Source organism: Ostrinia nubilalis, chromosome 5 (assembly GCF_963855985.1).
Source record: "Ostrinia nubilalis chromosome 5, ilOstNubi1.1, whole genome shotgun sequence".
In the NCBI taxonomy this organism is placed as follows: Eukaryota; Metazoa; Arthropoda; class Insecta; order Lepidoptera; family Crambidae; genus Ostrinia; species Ostrinia nubilalis.
Window position 1 is genome coordinate 3,045,280 of NC_087092.1, and position 19,320 is coordinate 3,064,599.

At 39.0% G+C, this 19,320-nt stretch overlaps 2 protein-coding genes and 3 long non-coding RNA genes across 5 annotated transcripts in view; all 5 read right to left on the reverse strand.

Annotated features, from left to right (window-relative positions):
* Positions 1 to 3,539: 3,539 nt before the first annotated feature.
* Positions 3,540 to 5,100, reverse strand: LOC135071683 (paxillin). Its single transcript, XM_063965461.1, has 5 exons — positions 4,991 to 5,100; positions 4,683 to 4,889; positions 4,386 to 4,559; positions 4,078 to 4,308; positions 3,540 to 3,891 (listed from the first exon to the last, which is right to left on the reverse strand). The coding sequence occupies exons 2-5, from the start codon at positions 4,776 to 4,778 to the stop codon at positions 3,799 to 3,801; spliced, it is 594 nt and encodes a 197-aa protein (XP_063821531.1). The 5' UTR covers positions 4,779 to 4,889; positions 4,991 to 5,100; the 3' UTR covers positions 3,540 to 3,798.
* The window catches only part of LOC135072116 (paxillin-like), a 33,381-nt gene continuing 18,968 nt past the window's right edge, over positions 4,908 to 19,320 (reverse strand). Inside the window, exons 5-7 of the mRNA XM_063966069.1 lie at positions 18,595 to 18,697; positions 6,507 to 6,729; positions 4,908 to 5,183 (exon numbers count right to left, since the gene is read on the reverse strand). Of these exons, the coding sequence (XP_063822139.1) occupies positions 4,908 to 5,183; positions 6,507 to 6,729; positions 18,595 to 18,697 (602 nt within the window). The remainder of the gene's footprint in view (positions 5,184 to 6,506; positions 6,730 to 18,594; positions 18,698 to 19,320) is intronic.
* Positions 7,465 to 9,929, reverse strand: LOC135071690 (uncharacterized). The gene is made up of 2 exons (XR_010257309.1): positions 8,280 to 9,929; positions 7,465 to 7,704 (listed from the first exon to the last, which is right to left on the reverse strand). It is a non-coding gene; the product is annotated as an uncharacterized LOC135071690 (long non-coding RNA).
* On the reverse strand, positions 10,032 to 12,496 carry LOC135071691 (uncharacterized). The gene is made up of 2 exons (XR_010257310.1): positions 10,847 to 12,496; positions 10,032 to 10,271 (listed from the first exon to the last, which is right to left on the reverse strand). It is a non-coding gene; the product is annotated as an uncharacterized LOC135071691 (long non-coding RNA).
* LOC135071692 (uncharacterized) lies at positions 12,599 to 14,683 on the reverse strand. Its single transcript, XR_010257311.1, has 2 exons — positions 13,414 to 14,683; positions 12,599 to 12,838 (listed from the first exon to the last, which is right to left on the reverse strand). It is a non-coding gene; the product is annotated as an uncharacterized LOC135071692 (long non-coding RNA).

Sequence of the window (19,320 nt, forward strand, 5' to 3'; positions counted from 1 at the left end):
TATATTGCCTGTATGCCTATGCATGTAATACTTAAACTATGTTATTGTTTGTAGATTTTGTGAAATAAATATTACAAAATATTAATCAATTTAAAGTTTCGTATTTAGGCTTGTGCGTGTTCTTCGGAATAAATTTGAGTAAAAGATAAAAATGGAAGTTACATTCAGCCACATTAATCTTTAATTACTTAATTAAGACGTAGATTGATGATTTTTCGCATCGTAATAGTCATTTCCTTTTATATCTTACTAAAAAGGTTGACTACAAAGTTCAAGTTAATAATAAATAAATAAGTCATTTATTTTTCGCCATAATGGGCTATAATCATACTTATTTACTTGTAGTTCAATCAGACAGAAGGAACAAACATTAATAATCTTACATCAATCCATAGTCACTAACGCCATCTATCGGTACGCTGTTTTTTTGTGATGTGATTAGTGCATACTATTTTCACTAGATGCCGCTTTATAAGACTTGTCTAGTCTTGGTAGTCGAATCAATTAAAAGGTAACTATGGCAACCAATAAGCAACATTGGGAATGTCAAATGCGTCTGTCAATGTCAGCCCTTGCGCCGTTTTGATGGCAATATTGAAGTGTAAGTATTGTCGGTTTTATTGTGTTGTGTTACCTATGGCACTGATCAGCACTCCTAGACGAAGTAACATTCATGAAAAATTCAATTTAGTGACTGCTTCACAGAGCGAAGTAGTGTTACGTTTTTGTACCCATAACACTCTTAACCTGCATGTCACGTGATGGAAAATGATTATCAGTTTTCAGGCAAGCTTCACCTAAAATTCTCAACCATAGAACTGGGTATCTTACCCTACCTCCAAAACACAACAATACGTAGGTGAAGAATTCTGTCACGAATGTTACCAGTCTAAGAGCGTAGGTTCTCGTATATCGTGATATATCTCACCAACCCTTTACCCAAATAGCTTGTCAAAGCACATATGGCAGTACGGCTTATCGTTCTGCTCTTTAAAGGTGCCTTTATTGAGTTGCCTTAAACAGAAGGCGCACACAAAGTGCTCGGGGTGGAACTTTCGGAACATGGCCGTGATGCAGCGGCCGGCGATTGGTTTGTGGCAACCGGCGCATAGGGAGCCGCGCTTGCCGTGGTAGTGCGTCTCGCAGTAGGGCTGGCCCTCGTGCTCGAAGAACGAACCGCCGTGGAAGGGCTCGCGGCACTCCTGGAAATGAAGAAACAATAAGTTAATTTAATTTTATTTATTTATTTTTATTTCTTTATTAGGTACTAGCTTTCCGCCTGCGGCTTCGCTCGCGTGGACTCCGAAAAACCCAAATATATTTTTCTCCAAAATAAAATGTAGCCTGTGTTACTCGTGGATAATGTAGCTTCCGAATGGTGAAATAATTTTTAAAAACGGTCCAGTAGTTTTTGAGCCTATTCATTACAACCAAACAAACAAAGTTTTCCTCTTTATAATAATTAGTAATTAGTTAGGTATATACTACAGTTGACAATCGATTAATCATAATAGGACGTCAATAAGGTGGAAAGATGACATTATAAAGATTGCTAAAAGGCGCTGGAAAGGATGCAGAAAGGATGCATGCTTCGGACTGACCAGTCTTAAAATCATTGCGGGAGGCCTTTGTTGGCCAAATATTTAATTCCTCATCACCAGGTCCTTTAGTCTCGACGTACGACATTATCTAATTTACCACAAGTATAAAGGAGGATTTGGCCAATGGACCTCACGCTGGCCAGACAAGTTGGGGATAGAGAGGCCTTAAATTGGCATATTTCTCCCTTAGGTCTACGATATCCACGGGAAGAGTGGGGTTCTTCTATTCTACTCAGCCTAAACGGCACATCTATAATTCATTCACTTCACCCGTGGAGTGTAGTGCCTCTTTTATTATACTTGATATTTGAGAGGGCATTTACATCTAGCACCAGTACCAACCTGGGAATGTAAAATGAAGTGTAAATGATGACCGACCATTGGTTCAAAGTGTATTTGTAGAGTCATTGAATGTGTTCTATCACTTCCGGATTTAAACAGACAAGGAAAATCTACTAGAAACTAGGTGTCAATAATTTTTACTCCGTAAGAAAGGAGTTACTTTATGCTACTAAGGACCGATTCGACCAAACTTTTATCCGAGAATAACTTGGTATAACTGACACATTGATAGCGATAGTTTCACTATGGGAAATATGTCAAAACTGATGTCACCCTAAGAGTGGATTCGACCAAACAAGAGTAAATATTAATCTCAGAATAAACTGAGTATTCGGCCAATGGTACAAATTTCCAGGCCAGGAAGGAAGGGGTTTAAAAAAAATCGTCAGTTTTGACATATTTCCCATACTGAAACTGTCTATATGCCAGTTATACCAGGAGTTATTCTCGGATAAAAGTTAGGTCGAATCGGGTCTAAGCTGGACTCTAGCTAAAAACAGTCCAATAACTTTATTTACGCTGTTTTGTCTTTCATCACACACAACACAGTGATAGTGATATTGACAATGTAACCAAGCGTTAATGAGGTTTTTATACATATGGGATTATAAGTTTGTTGACTTGCAACAAGCTTATATGTGCTGTATAGTGTTTTGTGTTGAAAGCTGTTGTGTCACTTGGTAAATGAATAATTACATCATTCCGCCAGTTTTATAATTTTAGTGCGCATATTTCATACGCTTGGCTCCGAGCCACGGGTCTGTCGTTCTATCATACAACACATTTTCACTTAGGTCCGGGGTATAATTACATGAAATATTATGTTTATCCAGTTATTTTTTCTGAGGACGTCTTTGAGAAGTTGTATTTTTGATTCTAAGTCCGCCTGTATTATAATATTTGATATTGTGTATTTTTCTAGCACACACGCTTTAATTTGTAACCGCAGTTTTAAATGCATTGTTATAACAAATTATAATTGTTTGTACTGCACTTGGATAAGAAAATGTGTTTATTGTAGTTACTGTATTTAATTTCACATTTCCGCTAAGTAAATATTTTTATCGACGTGGATTTGAAAGTGATAAATTAGTTCTCATGTTTTTAATGCAACTGTTTTCGTAAATATTATTATGGAGGCTATAATTAATTTTGATGCAGTTTTGTTTTGCTGCACCATATAGAAATATCTGTAAACTGTGAAAGCGAGGCAATGTCAATCTATTAGTCGCTTGACGACGCTCTAATTATAGCGCGGAGTGCGTCAAAAATAGCGTTTGATCCGATGGCCCATAAACAAAGCGACCTGATTTACGACAGCCGGTGTGGCTGCAGACGCGAGTGACGTCACGCGCGGCCCTATTTTTAGCGAGCCCGCGACTCCATCGGGAACCCTATACGCCTAGCACTTGACCCCGTTTACTATTTAGCTGCGTTTTTGCCGCCCTCCGTCGCGGCACAACAATGAATTGATAAAAGGTCATTGCCATGCGCGTACGCACGCGACCTTGCGGCGGGCTCGCGCCCTGCGCCCGCGTCGCGACACGCAGTGTTTTGTTTATTTATTTTCATTTGTTTTTTTTTTTTGGTAATTAATATTTTTTTGTTTTTTTTTTCTTTATTTTTGTTCTCTTTATTATAAATCTTAGCATTACAATAATATTACAAAAATATATTACATAGTTTATTTCCTATTTAAGTACCCTATACTTGGACTTGTGTGTAATGTGTGTTGGTGTACTCATTTAGCATTCGTGTTTGTGTGTTTACATTCATTCCCACGCCGGTGCCGGCGAGCATAGCTGTAAAAGAAATTGGGGGAGGGCATCCATTTTGGGGGTCGGCGCATCATCCTTTACTCATCCTCGTCGACTCCGACGCATTTGGGGCATACTGGTTTTCCTTCCATCGCATAGAAAGATTTGCCTTTGACTGCAGTTTGGCATTCCTGCACGATCGAAACAATCGATTAGTATCGAGGTAGCTAAAAGTCCAGAAACTTATGCTTAGTGAACTTTTAGGTTTGTGTATACTTGACCTGGCATAGATGCATGAAGTGTTGTAAACAAACCTGTTTCGATGTTTCTCTGGCAGCTGTGATAGGGGAACTTCCTATTGTGAGAGTGATACTGACCTTGCAGACGAAGCAATCGGGGTGCCACTGTGTGTTGAGCGCTGAGATATAGTTCTCCATGATGGGCTTGTTGCAGCCGCCGCACTTGGGCGCGAACATGTCGAAGTAGTCGGCGCGGCAGTAGGGCTTGCCGTCCCGCTCGTGGAAACCATCTTCCCCGAACTGCTGCCCACACTGGGCACAGAAGAAGTGCTCCGTGTGCCAAGTCTTCTCCAGGGCTGTCACGCATTTCTGAAACACAAAACGCCTTTTAACCCCAAGGAGCTCCCTCATTGAAACTGGATGAAAACGAAATTGATTGAACTGACGTCGAGGATCGGGCCGTTGCAGTAGGCGCATCGCGGCGAGAACAAGTTGTGGTAATCCGGCTCGCAGTACGGCCGGCCATCACGCTCGAAGAAGTTCCTCGTGCCCAACTCCTGGTTGCAGTGAGCACAGGTGAAGTGCTCAGGATGCCACGTGCGGCCCAGCGCGGTGATCACCTGTACGAAACGACAATCCTTAGTATCACTTCAGTCTCATCACACTATATCACACTGTGTTGGGAGCAGACGTTGGTTCACTGTCACATCCAAGTTCTGCTTCCAAGACAGAACGGCGGCCACCTGTCCGACGATGGGCTTCTCGCAGGCGTTGCAGCATCCCTTCTGGGGCGTCTGGACTCCTTGGCGGCTCATGTCTGCGCGGAGGGATCCGAGCATATGCTCGAGAGAGGCGGATTCGGGCTGCCTGGGGCTGCTGCGGTAGTGTTCTTGCCACGCGCGCTTCTCGCGATACACGTGGGTTCCGCCCTCTCCTCCTGTTCCGCTGACCTGCAATATCAAACAAAATTATCCAATCGATGTCACTTTCTGTATGTGCGAATCTCCCGACTTGTATAAGTCGAGTCTTGGCTTCGGAGATCGCAACGTACAGAAGGTAACACCGTCCGGTCGTGGTGGACTGGAGCGAATGCGGTTCGAGTGAAATGTTTGACTATGTACTCTAATATTATAAGCTCGCGGCCCCACCACGCCTGTGATGTAACGCTCGGGACTATCTTTAGCTAGGCGCGAGGCGCGGGTGCGAGCGAGACGGCGGCCGCTGGAGAGCTGCCTGCTCGTGGGCTGGAAATAGACGTGGACCAAGAAAGGAGACTTGTAAATATTATAATAAACGGAAAAGCCGAGTTACTGTGGTGCAGTGTGCTATGAGCCCCTGCCGCCCGATACTGGACCTTAGGGGGCGTGACTCAGCGTCAGCCTGACTTCTGATTCCGCAGCTCGTAAAATTGAGTGAAAACATTCAACTTCAGGAATTATAAATACGTTGGTTTACTCTGAAAATACTGATTTTATGAATGAGAAAAGTTGTATAGGCCAGTGCGTGCAGGCACATTTAATGTCTGTTTTATGCGTTAAGATATTGGGTCAAGTGTCTTTTTGGCAGGTTTCTGGGAACATGAATTTAGCGGATAGTGTAGAGTCGGTTGAAGGATGACCTTGCACTCCTTACTATCCGTAACATGCATGCGCTAATGTAAACAAGAGTGGCCGAAGCAGATACGCAGATAAAATCAATCTCGTTATAATTAAATTCAAGAGCAAGAGCGTGATCATCTCGAGACACTCCGATTGATTGAATGAAAAAATGAGCCCAAAAATAACGTCCTCACAGCACAGTTTATGGCGAAACTTTAATAGGGTCATAACTCATTCATCAGGTTCTAATGACCAGCATCAGTCACCTTGTTAGATACGGTTGATTTGATTTATTACAGTTAGTTTGCTAATAAATCTATTTTAATATGGACTGGAACGGTCAATAATCGCAGGTGAATGATAGGGCCTGCTGCGCTCACGTTTCAGGTGTTTTGTCTGCTTTCGTACGATACGTTTCAATTTATTTATCTTTATTATTAGTAGTATTTACGTATTACGCCATCAAGTTTTGGCAGTTTATTGGACATAATTATAACAAAGACACCTGATAGCGTTTGATACTAAAAGGTAATAAAAGTAACATTGAATATCCCTTCGCCATTCATCTTTATATTCCAAACTATTGCCATCTTCTCGAAGTGCCAGGAAGATAAGTTCACTTCACTTCAATTTTGCCGTACCAATATTAATCTCGGCGAGTAGAGTCAGCTCTACTAAAGTTAAATATTGTCACTTAACTACTCCATACATGTTATGTCAGATTTTTATCCCTAGTAGAAGGGTTATTTTAATAGATATCTAAAAAGTTCTACATGTCAGAACATCTTATTATCGAACATAGGCAGTCATTGCGTAAGGAGATCGAATGCACCTTGAAGTCCGAAAGCGAGATCATCAAATCGTCCAGCTCCTTCGTAACGCTAGACGCGTGGTGGTGCCTTGCCACGGTCGCCGTCGGCTCCACCACCATGACTATCATGTTTGGGGTGCACCTGTTGAGATAAATACCTTGAAGTCCGACAGCGAAGCCATCAGATCATCCAGCTCCTTAGTAGCGCTGGACGCGTGGTGGTGGTGCCGCGCCACAGTCGTCGCCGGAACCGGCGCCGGCACCGGTGGAGGCTGCAGCGCCGGCTCTACCACCGTCTCTTGCACCGTGACCGTCACCTGTTTGGTGCCGGGCCGGGGCAGCGTGCCGGACGATGGCGGAACGGGTGAGGTTGATGCACGGCTGTTAAGAGGAAAGTAAAAGTAACGTACATTTTTATTTGCATAAAACAGGGTTACAAAACTAGGCCCTACATGAGTTTATTTCTTATGCCTGTTTAGAGAAACGAATATGGAATATCTGGGTTTTGATCAGTCGTTTTTTGAGTCGAATGATTGTATCATGAAAGGTCCTATCATTATTTCTTGCATTTCCGCTGCCAAGACAAACAAAACAATACACATAATTTATCTCAAAACCATAAACAAAGTCACCATCACTAATTAGTCTGTGTTCATAACGAATGCGGTCCAGTAAATAATGTGTAATATACACGTACGAAATCTGGGAGCAGGTGCGCCGCGCGACAGAACTGAGTTAGCGCACACTAATTAAAGGGCGGAAGCTGCGCAGGAGTGCCAATAGCGCTTAAACAATGCTACCAGCACCATTATTGCTGTATTTCAGCTGCATGATTTATCGAGTATAAAATCGATTGCCGAAACATGATCCATTGTTTGCGACTGCGCCGGAGTATTTCGATCCGTTGACGCAAACGGGTCGTGTCAACACGCCCTATGAATACGCGGAGATATTTATTATATAGAAACTTGAGGATAACTGCCGGTGTACAGAAATAATCTGGGCAGAGTAACGGAAACCATAAATCAATACGAGCGTTCGATGATGAAACGAGTGTAACATACCCTAGTAGAAGGGTAGTAACAAAAAGGAAATTAAACAATAAAAAACTAAACATGTACAACAAAAGGTTTATTAAATCTAATTTACGAAGGTTCAGGTAGTGGGTTAATAATTGGCAACCGAGCGACACAAAGTCCCAGAAATAATCAAGGCCACGGTACTGATCTTAAGATTTCCGGTAGGCGTAAAACTGTTCTCGATGGCAGCCCAGGTCCACCAGGCTTGATTGTCCAAGGCAGCAATCTTGCCCCAAACTTCCACGGAGAGAAGTGTTTGAAACCCGGAACGGGGACCCTGGAATTCCGATACGGACAATTTTAGCAAAGTCCGATTTCGTACTTATGACTGCGACATCAGACCGGAAGCGGCGAGAAGCGGATCAGATGAAATGATTATTGCAAAAAATAGTTAATACTGATGAGGCAGTCACAAGAATCACTCTTAATCTAGATTTAAGCACTAAAAACACGATTAATGAAGATTAACTCCAAAGCATCGGTAAATAATTATCCATTATTTATAAAATGAGTTCCATATTTATAAAACAATATCTAATGCAATATGAATTGCTTAACACATTAATTTGTTGTATGGAAAATAAAAGTAAAGGAAACGTAATAAAATTAGGATGACTGTCAATTACCGTAGGGGTCATACAAGGTCATGTGTGTATTACGTTTTATGTACGTGGCGAATTTAATTTGTTTTGACGTAGTATTAACCACGCTCACGTACTAATAATTAAAAGATAAACACTTAAGCGCTACACATGCAAGCACTAAATACATTTTTTTTAAATAACAGTAGATAGGTACTTACTACTAAGCACTAGCTAAGCACTAAAATTAAAAATCATTTACAACACTCACCCGATATTGGGGTAACACAACACAACTTAGATTTGTAGAAATTGTTAAAAAATGAATTTAACGACTCGTAGCTCGTCGTGACTTGGCAGTTTTAGTACAAAAGCCGTACGTCCTTGCGTTATGATAACTTCGCTCGGACTCCGCCGCGATGTTTCGACGGTTTATTCTAAACCGGGGCGAACCTGTTTTCACTTCGTTCACTCATCGTTCGCGCTCACAGATATTTAAAACGTCATTTGCGCCCGAGTTTACGTATAAGTTTTTGTTTATATTTATTTTATTTTTGTCATTAAGGTTTTAGTAAGTAAGTATATTTTTAATTAGTTTTTAGTTATAATTAAAATTTTATTTTTTTGTTAACTTTTACTTTATTTTGTTACTCTTCGTGTAACGAACCGTTACATACCCCCCTTTTTAGGTTAGGATTTTTCTAAAAAAATCCATTAATCCTAAAGCAATCTGATTTCTAGGTTAGTTTAAAATCTTTTACATGCCAGGTACCTAAATTGCGTCCTGCCATGTCTTCAAGTTCGTATACTAATTTCGATTTTTTTGTAACAATACGACATTTTAAGAATTTAGGGGCTAACTTTTTAGAGAATTTATTGTCTTTGTCGCTTTGGTAAAAGGTCCTTTTCCAAACGATATCACCCACGTTGAAGTCCACGTTCCTACGGCGAAGGTTATAGTTAGTACTATTTCTTGAGTGTGCTTTAATTAATGACAGTTGTACTTTGTCAAATAATTTATGCAACACACCAAGGTTTTCAGCGTAGGCATCGCGTGGAGAGAAAATTATTTGGTTTTCCAGGTCCGAGTCCACGTAATGTGAACCGCAGCTAACAAGCTCGCGCCCGTAGACCAAAAATGATGGTGTAAACCCTGTCACCTCATTTACGGCGCTGTTTAACGCAAATTGAATCTTGGAAATGTTAGAGTCCCAAACCCTATGGTCGCCGTCAATAAATGTAGAAACTGCCGTCATTATAGTCTTATTATAACGTTCTACTGTGTTTATTTGTGGGGTGTATAAAGGGGTATAAAAAACATTTGGGATATTATAATTTTCAAATAATTTTTTCATCGTGAGGCTGGTAAATTGACGTCCGTTGTCCATTAAAATAGTGCTAGGTACCCCGTGAATGAGAAATACTTTATCTTCAATTATCTTTGAAATAATATCAGAAGTTGCTCGACGAATGGGAAATAGAAGGCAATATTTAGAAAAGCAACACGTTATAACCAGCAAGAAGGTATTTTGCTTTCTAGATACGGGCAAGGGCCCAACAAGATCTACGCTCAACATTTGGAATGGCCTACTGCAATCTTTAGGCCTCCCCATTGTACCCAGAGTTGAGTGATTAGGGTGCTTATGCGAAAGGCAGGTATCGCAACTGGATACAAATTCGACTACATCATTGTGCATGTTTGGCCAAAAATAAGTTAAACTAACACGTTTATGTGTTTTAAAAATTCCGAAATGGCCTGACGTGGGTTCAGAATGATGTTCAAATATTATTTTCCGTCGTAACTCCAATGGAACTACCTCCTTCCACTCAAACTCCCTGGTTAAGGGGTTAACAGATTTAATGAATCTGAAAAGTTTTCCGTTTTGAAATCGGTAGTTGGGAAATGATGTTGGTGATTTAATACATCCTTTCCCAACTGGACGCCCCACGTTGGGCGCCAATGTAACATTCCCTAGTAGAAGGGTAGTAACAAAAAGGAAATTAAACAATAAAAAACTAAACATGTACAACAAAAGGTTTATTAAATCTAATTTACGAAGGTTCAGGTAGTGGGTTAATAATTGGCAACCGAGCGACACAAAGTCCCAGAAATAATCAAGGCCACGGTACTGATCTTAAGATTTCCGGTAGGCGTAAAACTGTTCTCGATGGCAGCCCAGGTCCACCAGGCTTGATTGTCCAAGGCAGCAATCTTGCCCCAAACTTCCACGGAGAGAAGTGTTTGAAACCCGGAACGGGGACCCTGGAATTCCGATACGGACAATTTCAGCAAAGTCCGATTTCGTACTTATGACTGCGACATCAGACCGGAAGCGGCGAGAAGCGGATCAGATGAAATGATTATTGCAAAAAATAGTTAATACTGATGAGGCAGTCACAAGAATCACTCTTAATCTAGATTTAAGCACTAAAAACACGATTAATGAAGATTAACTCCAAAGCATCGGTAAATAATTATCCATTATTTATAAAATGAGTTCCATATTTATAAAACAATATCTAATGCAATATGAATTGCTTAACACATTAATTTGTTGTATGGAAAATAAAAGTAAAGGAAACGTAATAAAATTAGGATGACTGTCAATTACCGTAGGGGTCATACAAGGTCATGTGTGTATTACGTTTTATGTACGTGGCGAATTTAATTTGTTTTGACGTAGTATTAACCACGCTCACGTACTAATAATTAAAAGATAAACACTTAAGCGCTACACATGCAAGCACTAAATACATTTTTTTTAAATAACAGTAGATAGGTACTTACTACTAAGCACTAGCTAAGCACTAAAATTAAAAATCATTTACAACACTCACCCGATATTGGGGTAACACAACACAACTTAGATTTGTAGAAATTGTTAAAAAATGAATTTAACGACTCGTAGCTCGTCGTGACTTGGCAGTTTTAGTACAAAAGCCGTACGTCCTTGCGTTATGATAACTTCGCTCGGACTCCGCCGCGATGTTTCGACGGTTTATTCTAAACCGGGGCGAACCTGTTTTCACTTCGTTCACTCATCGTTCGCGCTCACAGATATTTAAAACGTCATTTGCGCCCGAGTTTACGTATAAGTTTTTGTTTATATTTATTTTATTTTTGTCATTAAGGTTTTAGTAAGTAAGTATATTTTTAATTAGTTTTTAGTTATAATTAAAATTTTATTTTTTTGTTAACTTTTACTTTATTTTGTTACTCTTCGTGTAACGAACCGTTACATACCCCCCTTTTTAGGTTAGGATTTTTCTAAAAAAATCCATTAATCCTAAAGCAATCTGATTTCTAGGTTAGTTTAAAATCTTTTACATGCCAGGTACCTAAATTGCGTCCTGCCATGTCTTCAAGTTCGTATACTAATTTCGATTTTTTTGTAACAATACGACATTTTAAGAATTTAGGGGCTAACTTTTTAGAGAATTTATTGTCTTTGTCGCTTTGGTAAAAGGTCCTTTTCCAAACGATATCACCCACGTTGAAGTCCACGTTCCTACGGCGAAGGTTATAGTTAGTACTATTTCTTGAGTGTGCTTTAATTAATGACAGTTGTACTTTGTCAAATAATTTATGCAACACACCAAGGTTTTCAGCGTAGGCATCGCGTGGAGAGAAAATTATTTGGTTTTCCAGGTCCGAGTCCACGTAATGTGAACCGCAGCTAACAAGCTCGCGCCCGTAGACCAAAAATGATGGTGTAAACCCTGTCACCTCATTTACGGCGCTGTTTAACGCAAATTGAATCTTGGAAATGTTAGAGTCCCAAACCCTATGGTCGCCGTCAATAAATGTAGAAACTGCCGTCATTATAGTCTTATTATAACGTTCTACTGTGTTTATTTGTGGGGTGTATAAAGGGGTATAAAAAACATTTGGGATATTATAATTTTCAAATAATTTTTTCATCGTGAGGCTGGTAAATTGACGTCCGTTGTCCATTAAAATAGTGCTAGGTACCCCGTGAATGAGAAATACTTTATCTTCAATTATCTTTGAAATAATATCAGAAGTTGCTCGACGAATGGGAAATAGAAGGCAATATTTAGAAAAGCAACACGTTATAACCAGCAAGAAGGTATTTTGCTTTCTAGATACGGGCAAGGGCCCAACAAGATCTACGCTCAACATTTGGAATGGCCTACTGCAATCTTTAGGCCTCCCCATTGTACCCAGAGTTGAGTGATTAGGGTGCTTATGCGAAAGGCAGGTATCGCAACTGGATACAAATTCGACTACATCATTGTGCATGTTTGGCCAAAAATAAGTTAAACTAACACGTTTATGTGTTTTAAAAATTCCGAAATGGCCTGACGTGGGTTCAGAATGATGTTCAAATATTATTTTCCGTCGTAACTCCAATGGAACTACCTCCTTCCACTCAAACTCCCTGGTTAAGGGGTTAACAGATTTAATGAATCTGAAAAGTTTTCCGTTTTGAAATCGGTAGTTGGGAAATGATGTTGGTGATTTAATACATCCTTTCCCAACTGGACGCCCCACGTTGGGCGCCAATGTAACATTCCCTAGTAGAAGGGTAGTAACAAAAAGGAAATTAAACAATAAAAAACTAAACATGTACAACAAAAGGTTTATTAAATCTAATTTACGAAGGTTCAGGTAGTGGGTTAATAATTGGCAACCGAGCGACACAAAGTCCCAGAAATAATCAAGGCCACGGTACTGATCTTAAGATTTCCGGTAGGCGTAAAACTGTTCTCGATGGCAGCCCAGGTCCACCAGGCTTGATTGTCCAAGGCAGCAATCTTGCCCCAAACTTCCACGGAGAGAAGTGTTTGAAACCCGGAACGGGGACCCTGGAATTCCGATACGGACAATTTCAGCAAAGTCCGATTTCGTACTTATGACTGCGACATCAGACCGGAAGCGGCGAGAAGCGGATCAGATGAAATGATTATTGCAAAAAATAGTTAATACTGATGAGGCAGTCACAAGAATCACTCTTAATCTAGATTTAAGCACTAAAAACACGATTAATGAAGATTAACTCCAAAGCATCGGTAAATAATTATCCATTATTTATAAAATGAGTTCCATATTTATAAAACAATATCTAATGCAATATGAATTGCTTAACACATTAATTTGTTGTATGGAAAATAAAAGTAAAGGAAACGTAATAAAATTAGGATGACTGTCAATTACCGTAGGGGTCATACAAGGTCATGTGTGTATTACGTTTTATGTACGTGGCGAATTTAATTTGTTTTGACGTAGTATTAACCACGCTCACGTACTAATAATTAAAAGATAAACACTTAAGCGCTACACATGCAAGCACTAAATACATTTTTTTTAAATAACAGTAGATAGGTACTTACTACTAAGCACTAGCTAAGCACTAAAATTAAAAATCATTTACAACACTCACCCGATATTGGGGTAACACAACACAACTTAGATTTGTAGAAATTGTTAAAAAATGAATTTAACGACTCGTAGCTCGTCGTGACTTGGCAGTTTTAGTACAAAAGCCGTACGTCCTTGCGTTATGATAACTTCGCTCGGACTCCGCCGCGATGTTTCGACGGTTTATTCTAAACCGGGGCGAACCTGTTTTCACTTCGTTCACTCATCGTTCGCGCTCACAGATATTTAAAACGTCATTTGCGCCCGAGTTTACGTATAAGTTTTTGTTTATATTTATTTTATTTTTGTCATTAAGGTTTTAGTAAGTAAGTATATTTTTAATTAGTTTTTAGTTATAATTAAAATTTTATTTTTTTGTTAACTTTTACTTTATTTTGTTACTCTTCGTGTAACGAACCGTTACATACCCCCCTTTTTAGGTTAGGATTTTTCTAAAAAAATCCATTAATCCTAAAGCAATCTGATTTCTAGGTTAGTTTAAAATCTTTTACATGCCAGGTACCTAAATTGCGTCCTGCCATGTCTTCAAGTTCGTATACTAATTTCGATTTTTTTGTAACAATACGACATTTTAAGAATTTAGGGGCTAACTTTTTAGAGAATTTATTGTCTTTGTCGCTTTGGTAAAAGGTCCTTTTCCAAACGATATCACCCACGTTGAAGTCCACGTTCCTACGGCGAAGGTTATAGTTAGTACTATTTCTTGAGTGTGCTTTAATTAATGACAGTTGTACTTTGTCAAATAATTTATGCAACACACCAAGGTTTTCAGCGTAGGCATCGCGTGGAGAGAAAATTATTTGGTTTTCCAGGTCCGAGTCCACGTAATGTGAACCGCAGCTAACAAGCTCGCGCCCGTAGACCAAAAATGATGGTGTAAACCCTGTCACCTCATTTACGGCGCTGTTTAACGCAAATTGAATCTTGGAAATGTTAGAGTCCCAAACCCTATGGTCGCCGTCAATAAATGTAGAAACTGCCGTCATTATAGTCTTATTATAACGTTCTACTGTGTTTATTTGTGGGGTGTATAAAGGGGTATAAAAAACATTTGGGATATTATAATTTTCAAATAATTTTTTCATCGTGAGGCTGGTAAATTGACGTCCGTTGTCCATTAAAATAGTGCTAGGTACCCCGTGAATGAGAAATACTTTATCTTCAATTATCTTTGAAATAATATCAGAAGTTGCTCGACGAATGGGAAATAGAAGGCAATATTTAGAAAAGCAACACGTTATAACCAGCAAGAAGGTATTTTGCTTTCTAGATACGGGCAATTTCAGCAAAGTCCGATTTCGTACTTATGACTGCGACATCAGACCGGAAGCGGCGAGAAGCGGATCAGATGAAATGATTATTGCAAAAAATAGTTAATACTGATGAGGCAGTCACAAGAATCACTCTTAATCTAGATTTAAGCACTAAAAACACGATTAATGAAGATTAACTCCAAAGCATCGGTAAATAATTATCCATTATTTATAAAATGAGTTCCATATTTATAAAACAATATCTAATGCAATATGAATTGCTTAACACATTAATTTGTTGTATGGAAAATAAAAGTAAAGGAAACGTAATAAAATTAGGATGACTGTCAATTACCGTAGGGGTCATACAAGGTCATGTGTGTATTACGTTTTATGTACGTGGCGAATTTAATTTGTTTTGACGTAGTATTAACCACGCTCACGTACTAATAATTAAAAGATAAACACTTAAGCGCTACACATGCAAGCACTAAATACATTTTTTTTAAATAACAGTAGATAGGTACTTACTACTAAGCACTAGCTAAGCACTAAAATTAAAAATCATTTACAACACTCACCCGATATTGGGGTAACACAACACAACTTAGATTTGTAGAAATTGTTAAAAAATGAATTTAACGACTCGTAGCTCGTCGTGACTTGGCAGTTTTAGTACAAAAGCCGTACGTCCTTGCGTTATGATAACTTCGCTCGGACTCCGCCGCGATGTTTCGACGGTTTATTCTAAACCGGGGCGAACCTGTTTTCACTTCGTTCACTCATCGTTCGCGCTCACAGATATTTAAAACGTCATTTGCGCCCGAGTTTACGTATAAGTTTTTGTTTATATTTATTTTATTTTTGTCATTAAGGTTTTAGTAAGTAAGTATATTTTTAATTAGTTTTTAGTTATAATTAAAATTTTATTTTTTTGTTAACTTTTACTTTATTTTGTTACTCTTCGTGTAACGAACCGTTACACGAGTCTATCAAAAATATTGACGCTTGAGTTTATACTCACGACGCTTGAGTCTAACATTTGCTGGCACTCCTTAGTCACTTTTTATTATGCTTGAAAAGGATCTATGAACTGAGATACAGTACATAGAAGCTACAATATCTTAATGACGTCAGAGTCGAACTGACCGAGGAACGCAGGTTCGAACCCGCAGCCACTGGACTGTTGTGGTAATTATCATGACACAAGCATGTTTAGCTTCCATGACGTATCTAGAGTTAATTTTCAGGGGGGCCCTGGACCTAAGAGCAATGCAGGGGGTGTGATCAGTGTCATAAGGTATGTAGATTTACTATTTCTATGATTTTCTTGGGTGGGCACTAGACCATTCTGGGCTGGGCACGGCCCACAGATCACAAAAACTAAAGGGAGATGTGAAAAGGGGGCGGGGCCAGTGTCGCAGCAATGTGCCCAAAAACAGAACACATTGCCCTCGACAGCATTCAGATTTCATTAGAGCATTATTTTAAGTTCCTTTACATACGTATTATTGTCCACGCACAAAAACAATGTTTGTTTAATCCAATAAGACGTTATTATGTTATCTTAGTTAAAAATAAGCCTATATCACAGACTACAGTGTTCGTAAACACATTACAGTTACGACAAGATCGACTTAATGGAAACTATAATGAAAAGAAAGATTTATCCGTTTCAATTGTGCTCATTGTAGGCAGACGGTTTAGGGTGACCATGATTTTTGAAAATAGACGGACAATAATCACTTGGCACTATCAAATTGACGTAGTTTTTTGAATAATAAATATTAGTGCCGATTTATAGTTAAAGGGAAATTCTAATGTTTTTATATTATCTAACGTTCGGTCGTACATACATATTTTTGTATGAGAGCAAAATTAATGTAAGTAATAAAATTGGATTTAACTACCAAACTGAACAAACAATAAATTAATAACATGTGCTTGCGCTGCGCAGTTGATCGTATAATAATTTTACGTGTAATATAAATAAATTTTCAATGTTTTCCACAAGCTCATGGTCGCACTAAGTATAGGCGATTATTACAACAAAACCGGTGTATATCTGACGTAGCGTGCTATTTGTAGGCGGGCGCTACAAAAATACGCAATTTTCACACGGCCCCTGCCGATCGGCCCACGGCTGCTCGTCACGCCGAACTATCTATACGTTACTACCGTACCGCCCTAACGCCTGTATTCACAAACATTACTATGAGGTCTCACAGTGCGCGTAGACGCACAGGGTCACACACGAAACAATCACAGAGCTCTATTCAACGCTGTGTGTTCACTTGAGCAAGCATCATTTGTAAATACGGGCGTAAGATTTGTAAGGTTCATGTAACAACAAAAGTCAGGAAGCCATCCGTATTATTTACTACTCAAGAGACATAAACACTGAAAGTTTTGTTGCTTTATTTGGCCTAACACAGAGAAGAACTAATAATGAAAGAGCTGTAAGAGTTCCACTTGATGCAAAAAGCTTTTTGCTCAACTGCGTAATAGATTCAAGACAAAAAATAATTGATTTTTACTGCCCAAAGAAGTAGCATATACGGTCTGGGGTCAGGGTGATGATGACGATGGAAGAAGATAGGGGAATCTTATCGGTGAAAACAGTGATGTGAGCTATAAGTATCACCAAGAATTTGATTCACCGCACTCTTGAGTTTCACTCGCTAAGCTTGCCAGGAAGCAAACAATACTTCACCAAATGAAAAACACGTCGAAGGATTCATACTTCCAGAAAGTTTTCACTAGGTTGATGACAAATAATTATTCTAAATCCAGTAAGAAGGGACAAGAAAGAGTCCTAATTAAATCTACCTTCATCAACACAAAACATATTTTTCCATGGGAACAGCTAAAAATACTTTCTTGAAAAATAGAATAGAGGTCGTGACACTCATTTACGGTCTTCAAGGTCGCGGGGAAGTTTCAGTCTTTTATGTAAGTTGTTTACTGTTTCTTGAAATATTTGCTTCATAAGATTTTTGCCAGAATTGATTTCAATAACAAGCGTGATTGCTATTATGAATAAACTTTCATCTGGATCAATATCAAATTCGGATTTTGAAGTTTTTAGTAAAATTTTGAGTATGATGAGATGGGATGGGAATTAGAATCTATTTCACGTTTTCTTTCACTAACCACAATGTTTTGTAACTATAGACTTAATAACGACCCAGTATATGGCCCTATATCCCAAGCTATTAAAGTGTCTACGATCACTTCAGCTTTTTACAGCCGGAAAGCTATTGTTACCGCCACAAATTGAGTTCGTGTGTAAACAGGCCATCAAAGCTTCACATCAAAGTCTTTGCGAAGTCTGCTACATTGTGCCAAGTTGACATTGACAACCACATTTTATTATACATTATTCTATTCTAAACGCGGGAAATAAATAAGACGTAGCGCTTATCCACTGTCTTCTGTTCGCTAACAATGAAGATGATAAAATTGTTAGAATTTTCAAACAATGCTGAAATGTAAAAACAATTGGGAGCATACGCGGTGGATCAGCTGTCAGATCACGTGTGTGATACGTTCGAATGCGTGGGCAACAGGCCTAAGTTTAATGCTCTTGTGCCAAAATAGACTAACTACTATACAACAGCAGTAAAAACAAAAAACAAAGGGCATTTTTGAAACTTTTGAGACGAATCTATGAGACAATCAACATAAAGGTTGAAGAAATTGAAGTGAACTCCCAAAACATCTATGTAAATAATAGTGTTTTCACGAAAGAAGATAATGTGACGTAATTTCGCATTCAAGATTCGTTTGAGTAAGTCGATCGTGAAGTGAACGTTCATAATAAACGATTTACATAGATAACCGATGCCTCATCGGGACACAAGTTTGACAGAGGAGACATCAATAGCATGAAATCTTAATGGTAACTTTTTTACTGTAAAACAACTTACCCATTAGGCACGTCTGTGCTGAGCTGGTCGAGGAGTGAGTCCACGGTCGGCCTCGAGGACGCAGGACTAGTCGCTCCATTGGTCCTTGCGTAGCCATCTGTTACTGAAACAACGAAACATGTTCAATATCGACCATTGTAATAAGGTATCATTGTAGAATCTATAAGACATAAGATTAAACTAAAAATATCAGTTTTTGTAATGTTAAAACAGGCTGCTGCCAGCCGGCTAATCTGGAAATCATTGGAAGATGCCTATGTTCAGAAGTGGACGTCCTGTGGCTAATTATGATGGATCCTAAAACCGCCCTTAGTTTGTGAATAATATATTGTTTTAAACTTTCATGGTCAACAGTGTTGAAATATCCGAAATTCAAAATGTACATGGTAGCAATCCCGTAAATAATAATAATTTTTACGCCCTTTGTGAAATCACAAACAGGCTACGAAAGCTGAGCCACCAGTATACCTAATTACCGTTAACAAACAATTGAATCGAAACAAAAAGAAAAGGGCGGGTAAGATCTCAAGCAGATGAGGCCGTTGCTCGAGGTTACATCAGTAAAAGTCATGTTTACAAGAGTCTTTAAAGCTACGAATGAAGTATACGATGAAAATAAAAGCGTTTTCACTCATTAGGAACGAAGCCAAAAATAATTTTGCCTATATTTCTTTGACAAGGCCTCCAAACAGGTGGGCTAGTACAGGAGGGTTACCAAACTTTTGT

Bases quoted from the DNA above. Each gene is read 5' to 3' on its own strand.
- LOC135071683 (XM_063965461.1), bottom strand. From the start codon at position 4,778: ATGCTCGGATCCCTCCGCGCAGACATGAGCCGCCAAGGAGTCCAGACG. The intron at 4,309-4,385 runs GTCAGTTCAATC...TTTGTGTTTCAG, and splicing joins GCAACGGCCCGATCCTCGAC to AAATGCGTGACAGCCCTGGA. The intron at 3,892-4,077 runs GTCAGTATCACT...TCGATCGTGCAG, and splicing joins CCGATTGCTTCGTCTGCAAG to GAATGCCAAACTGCAGTCAA.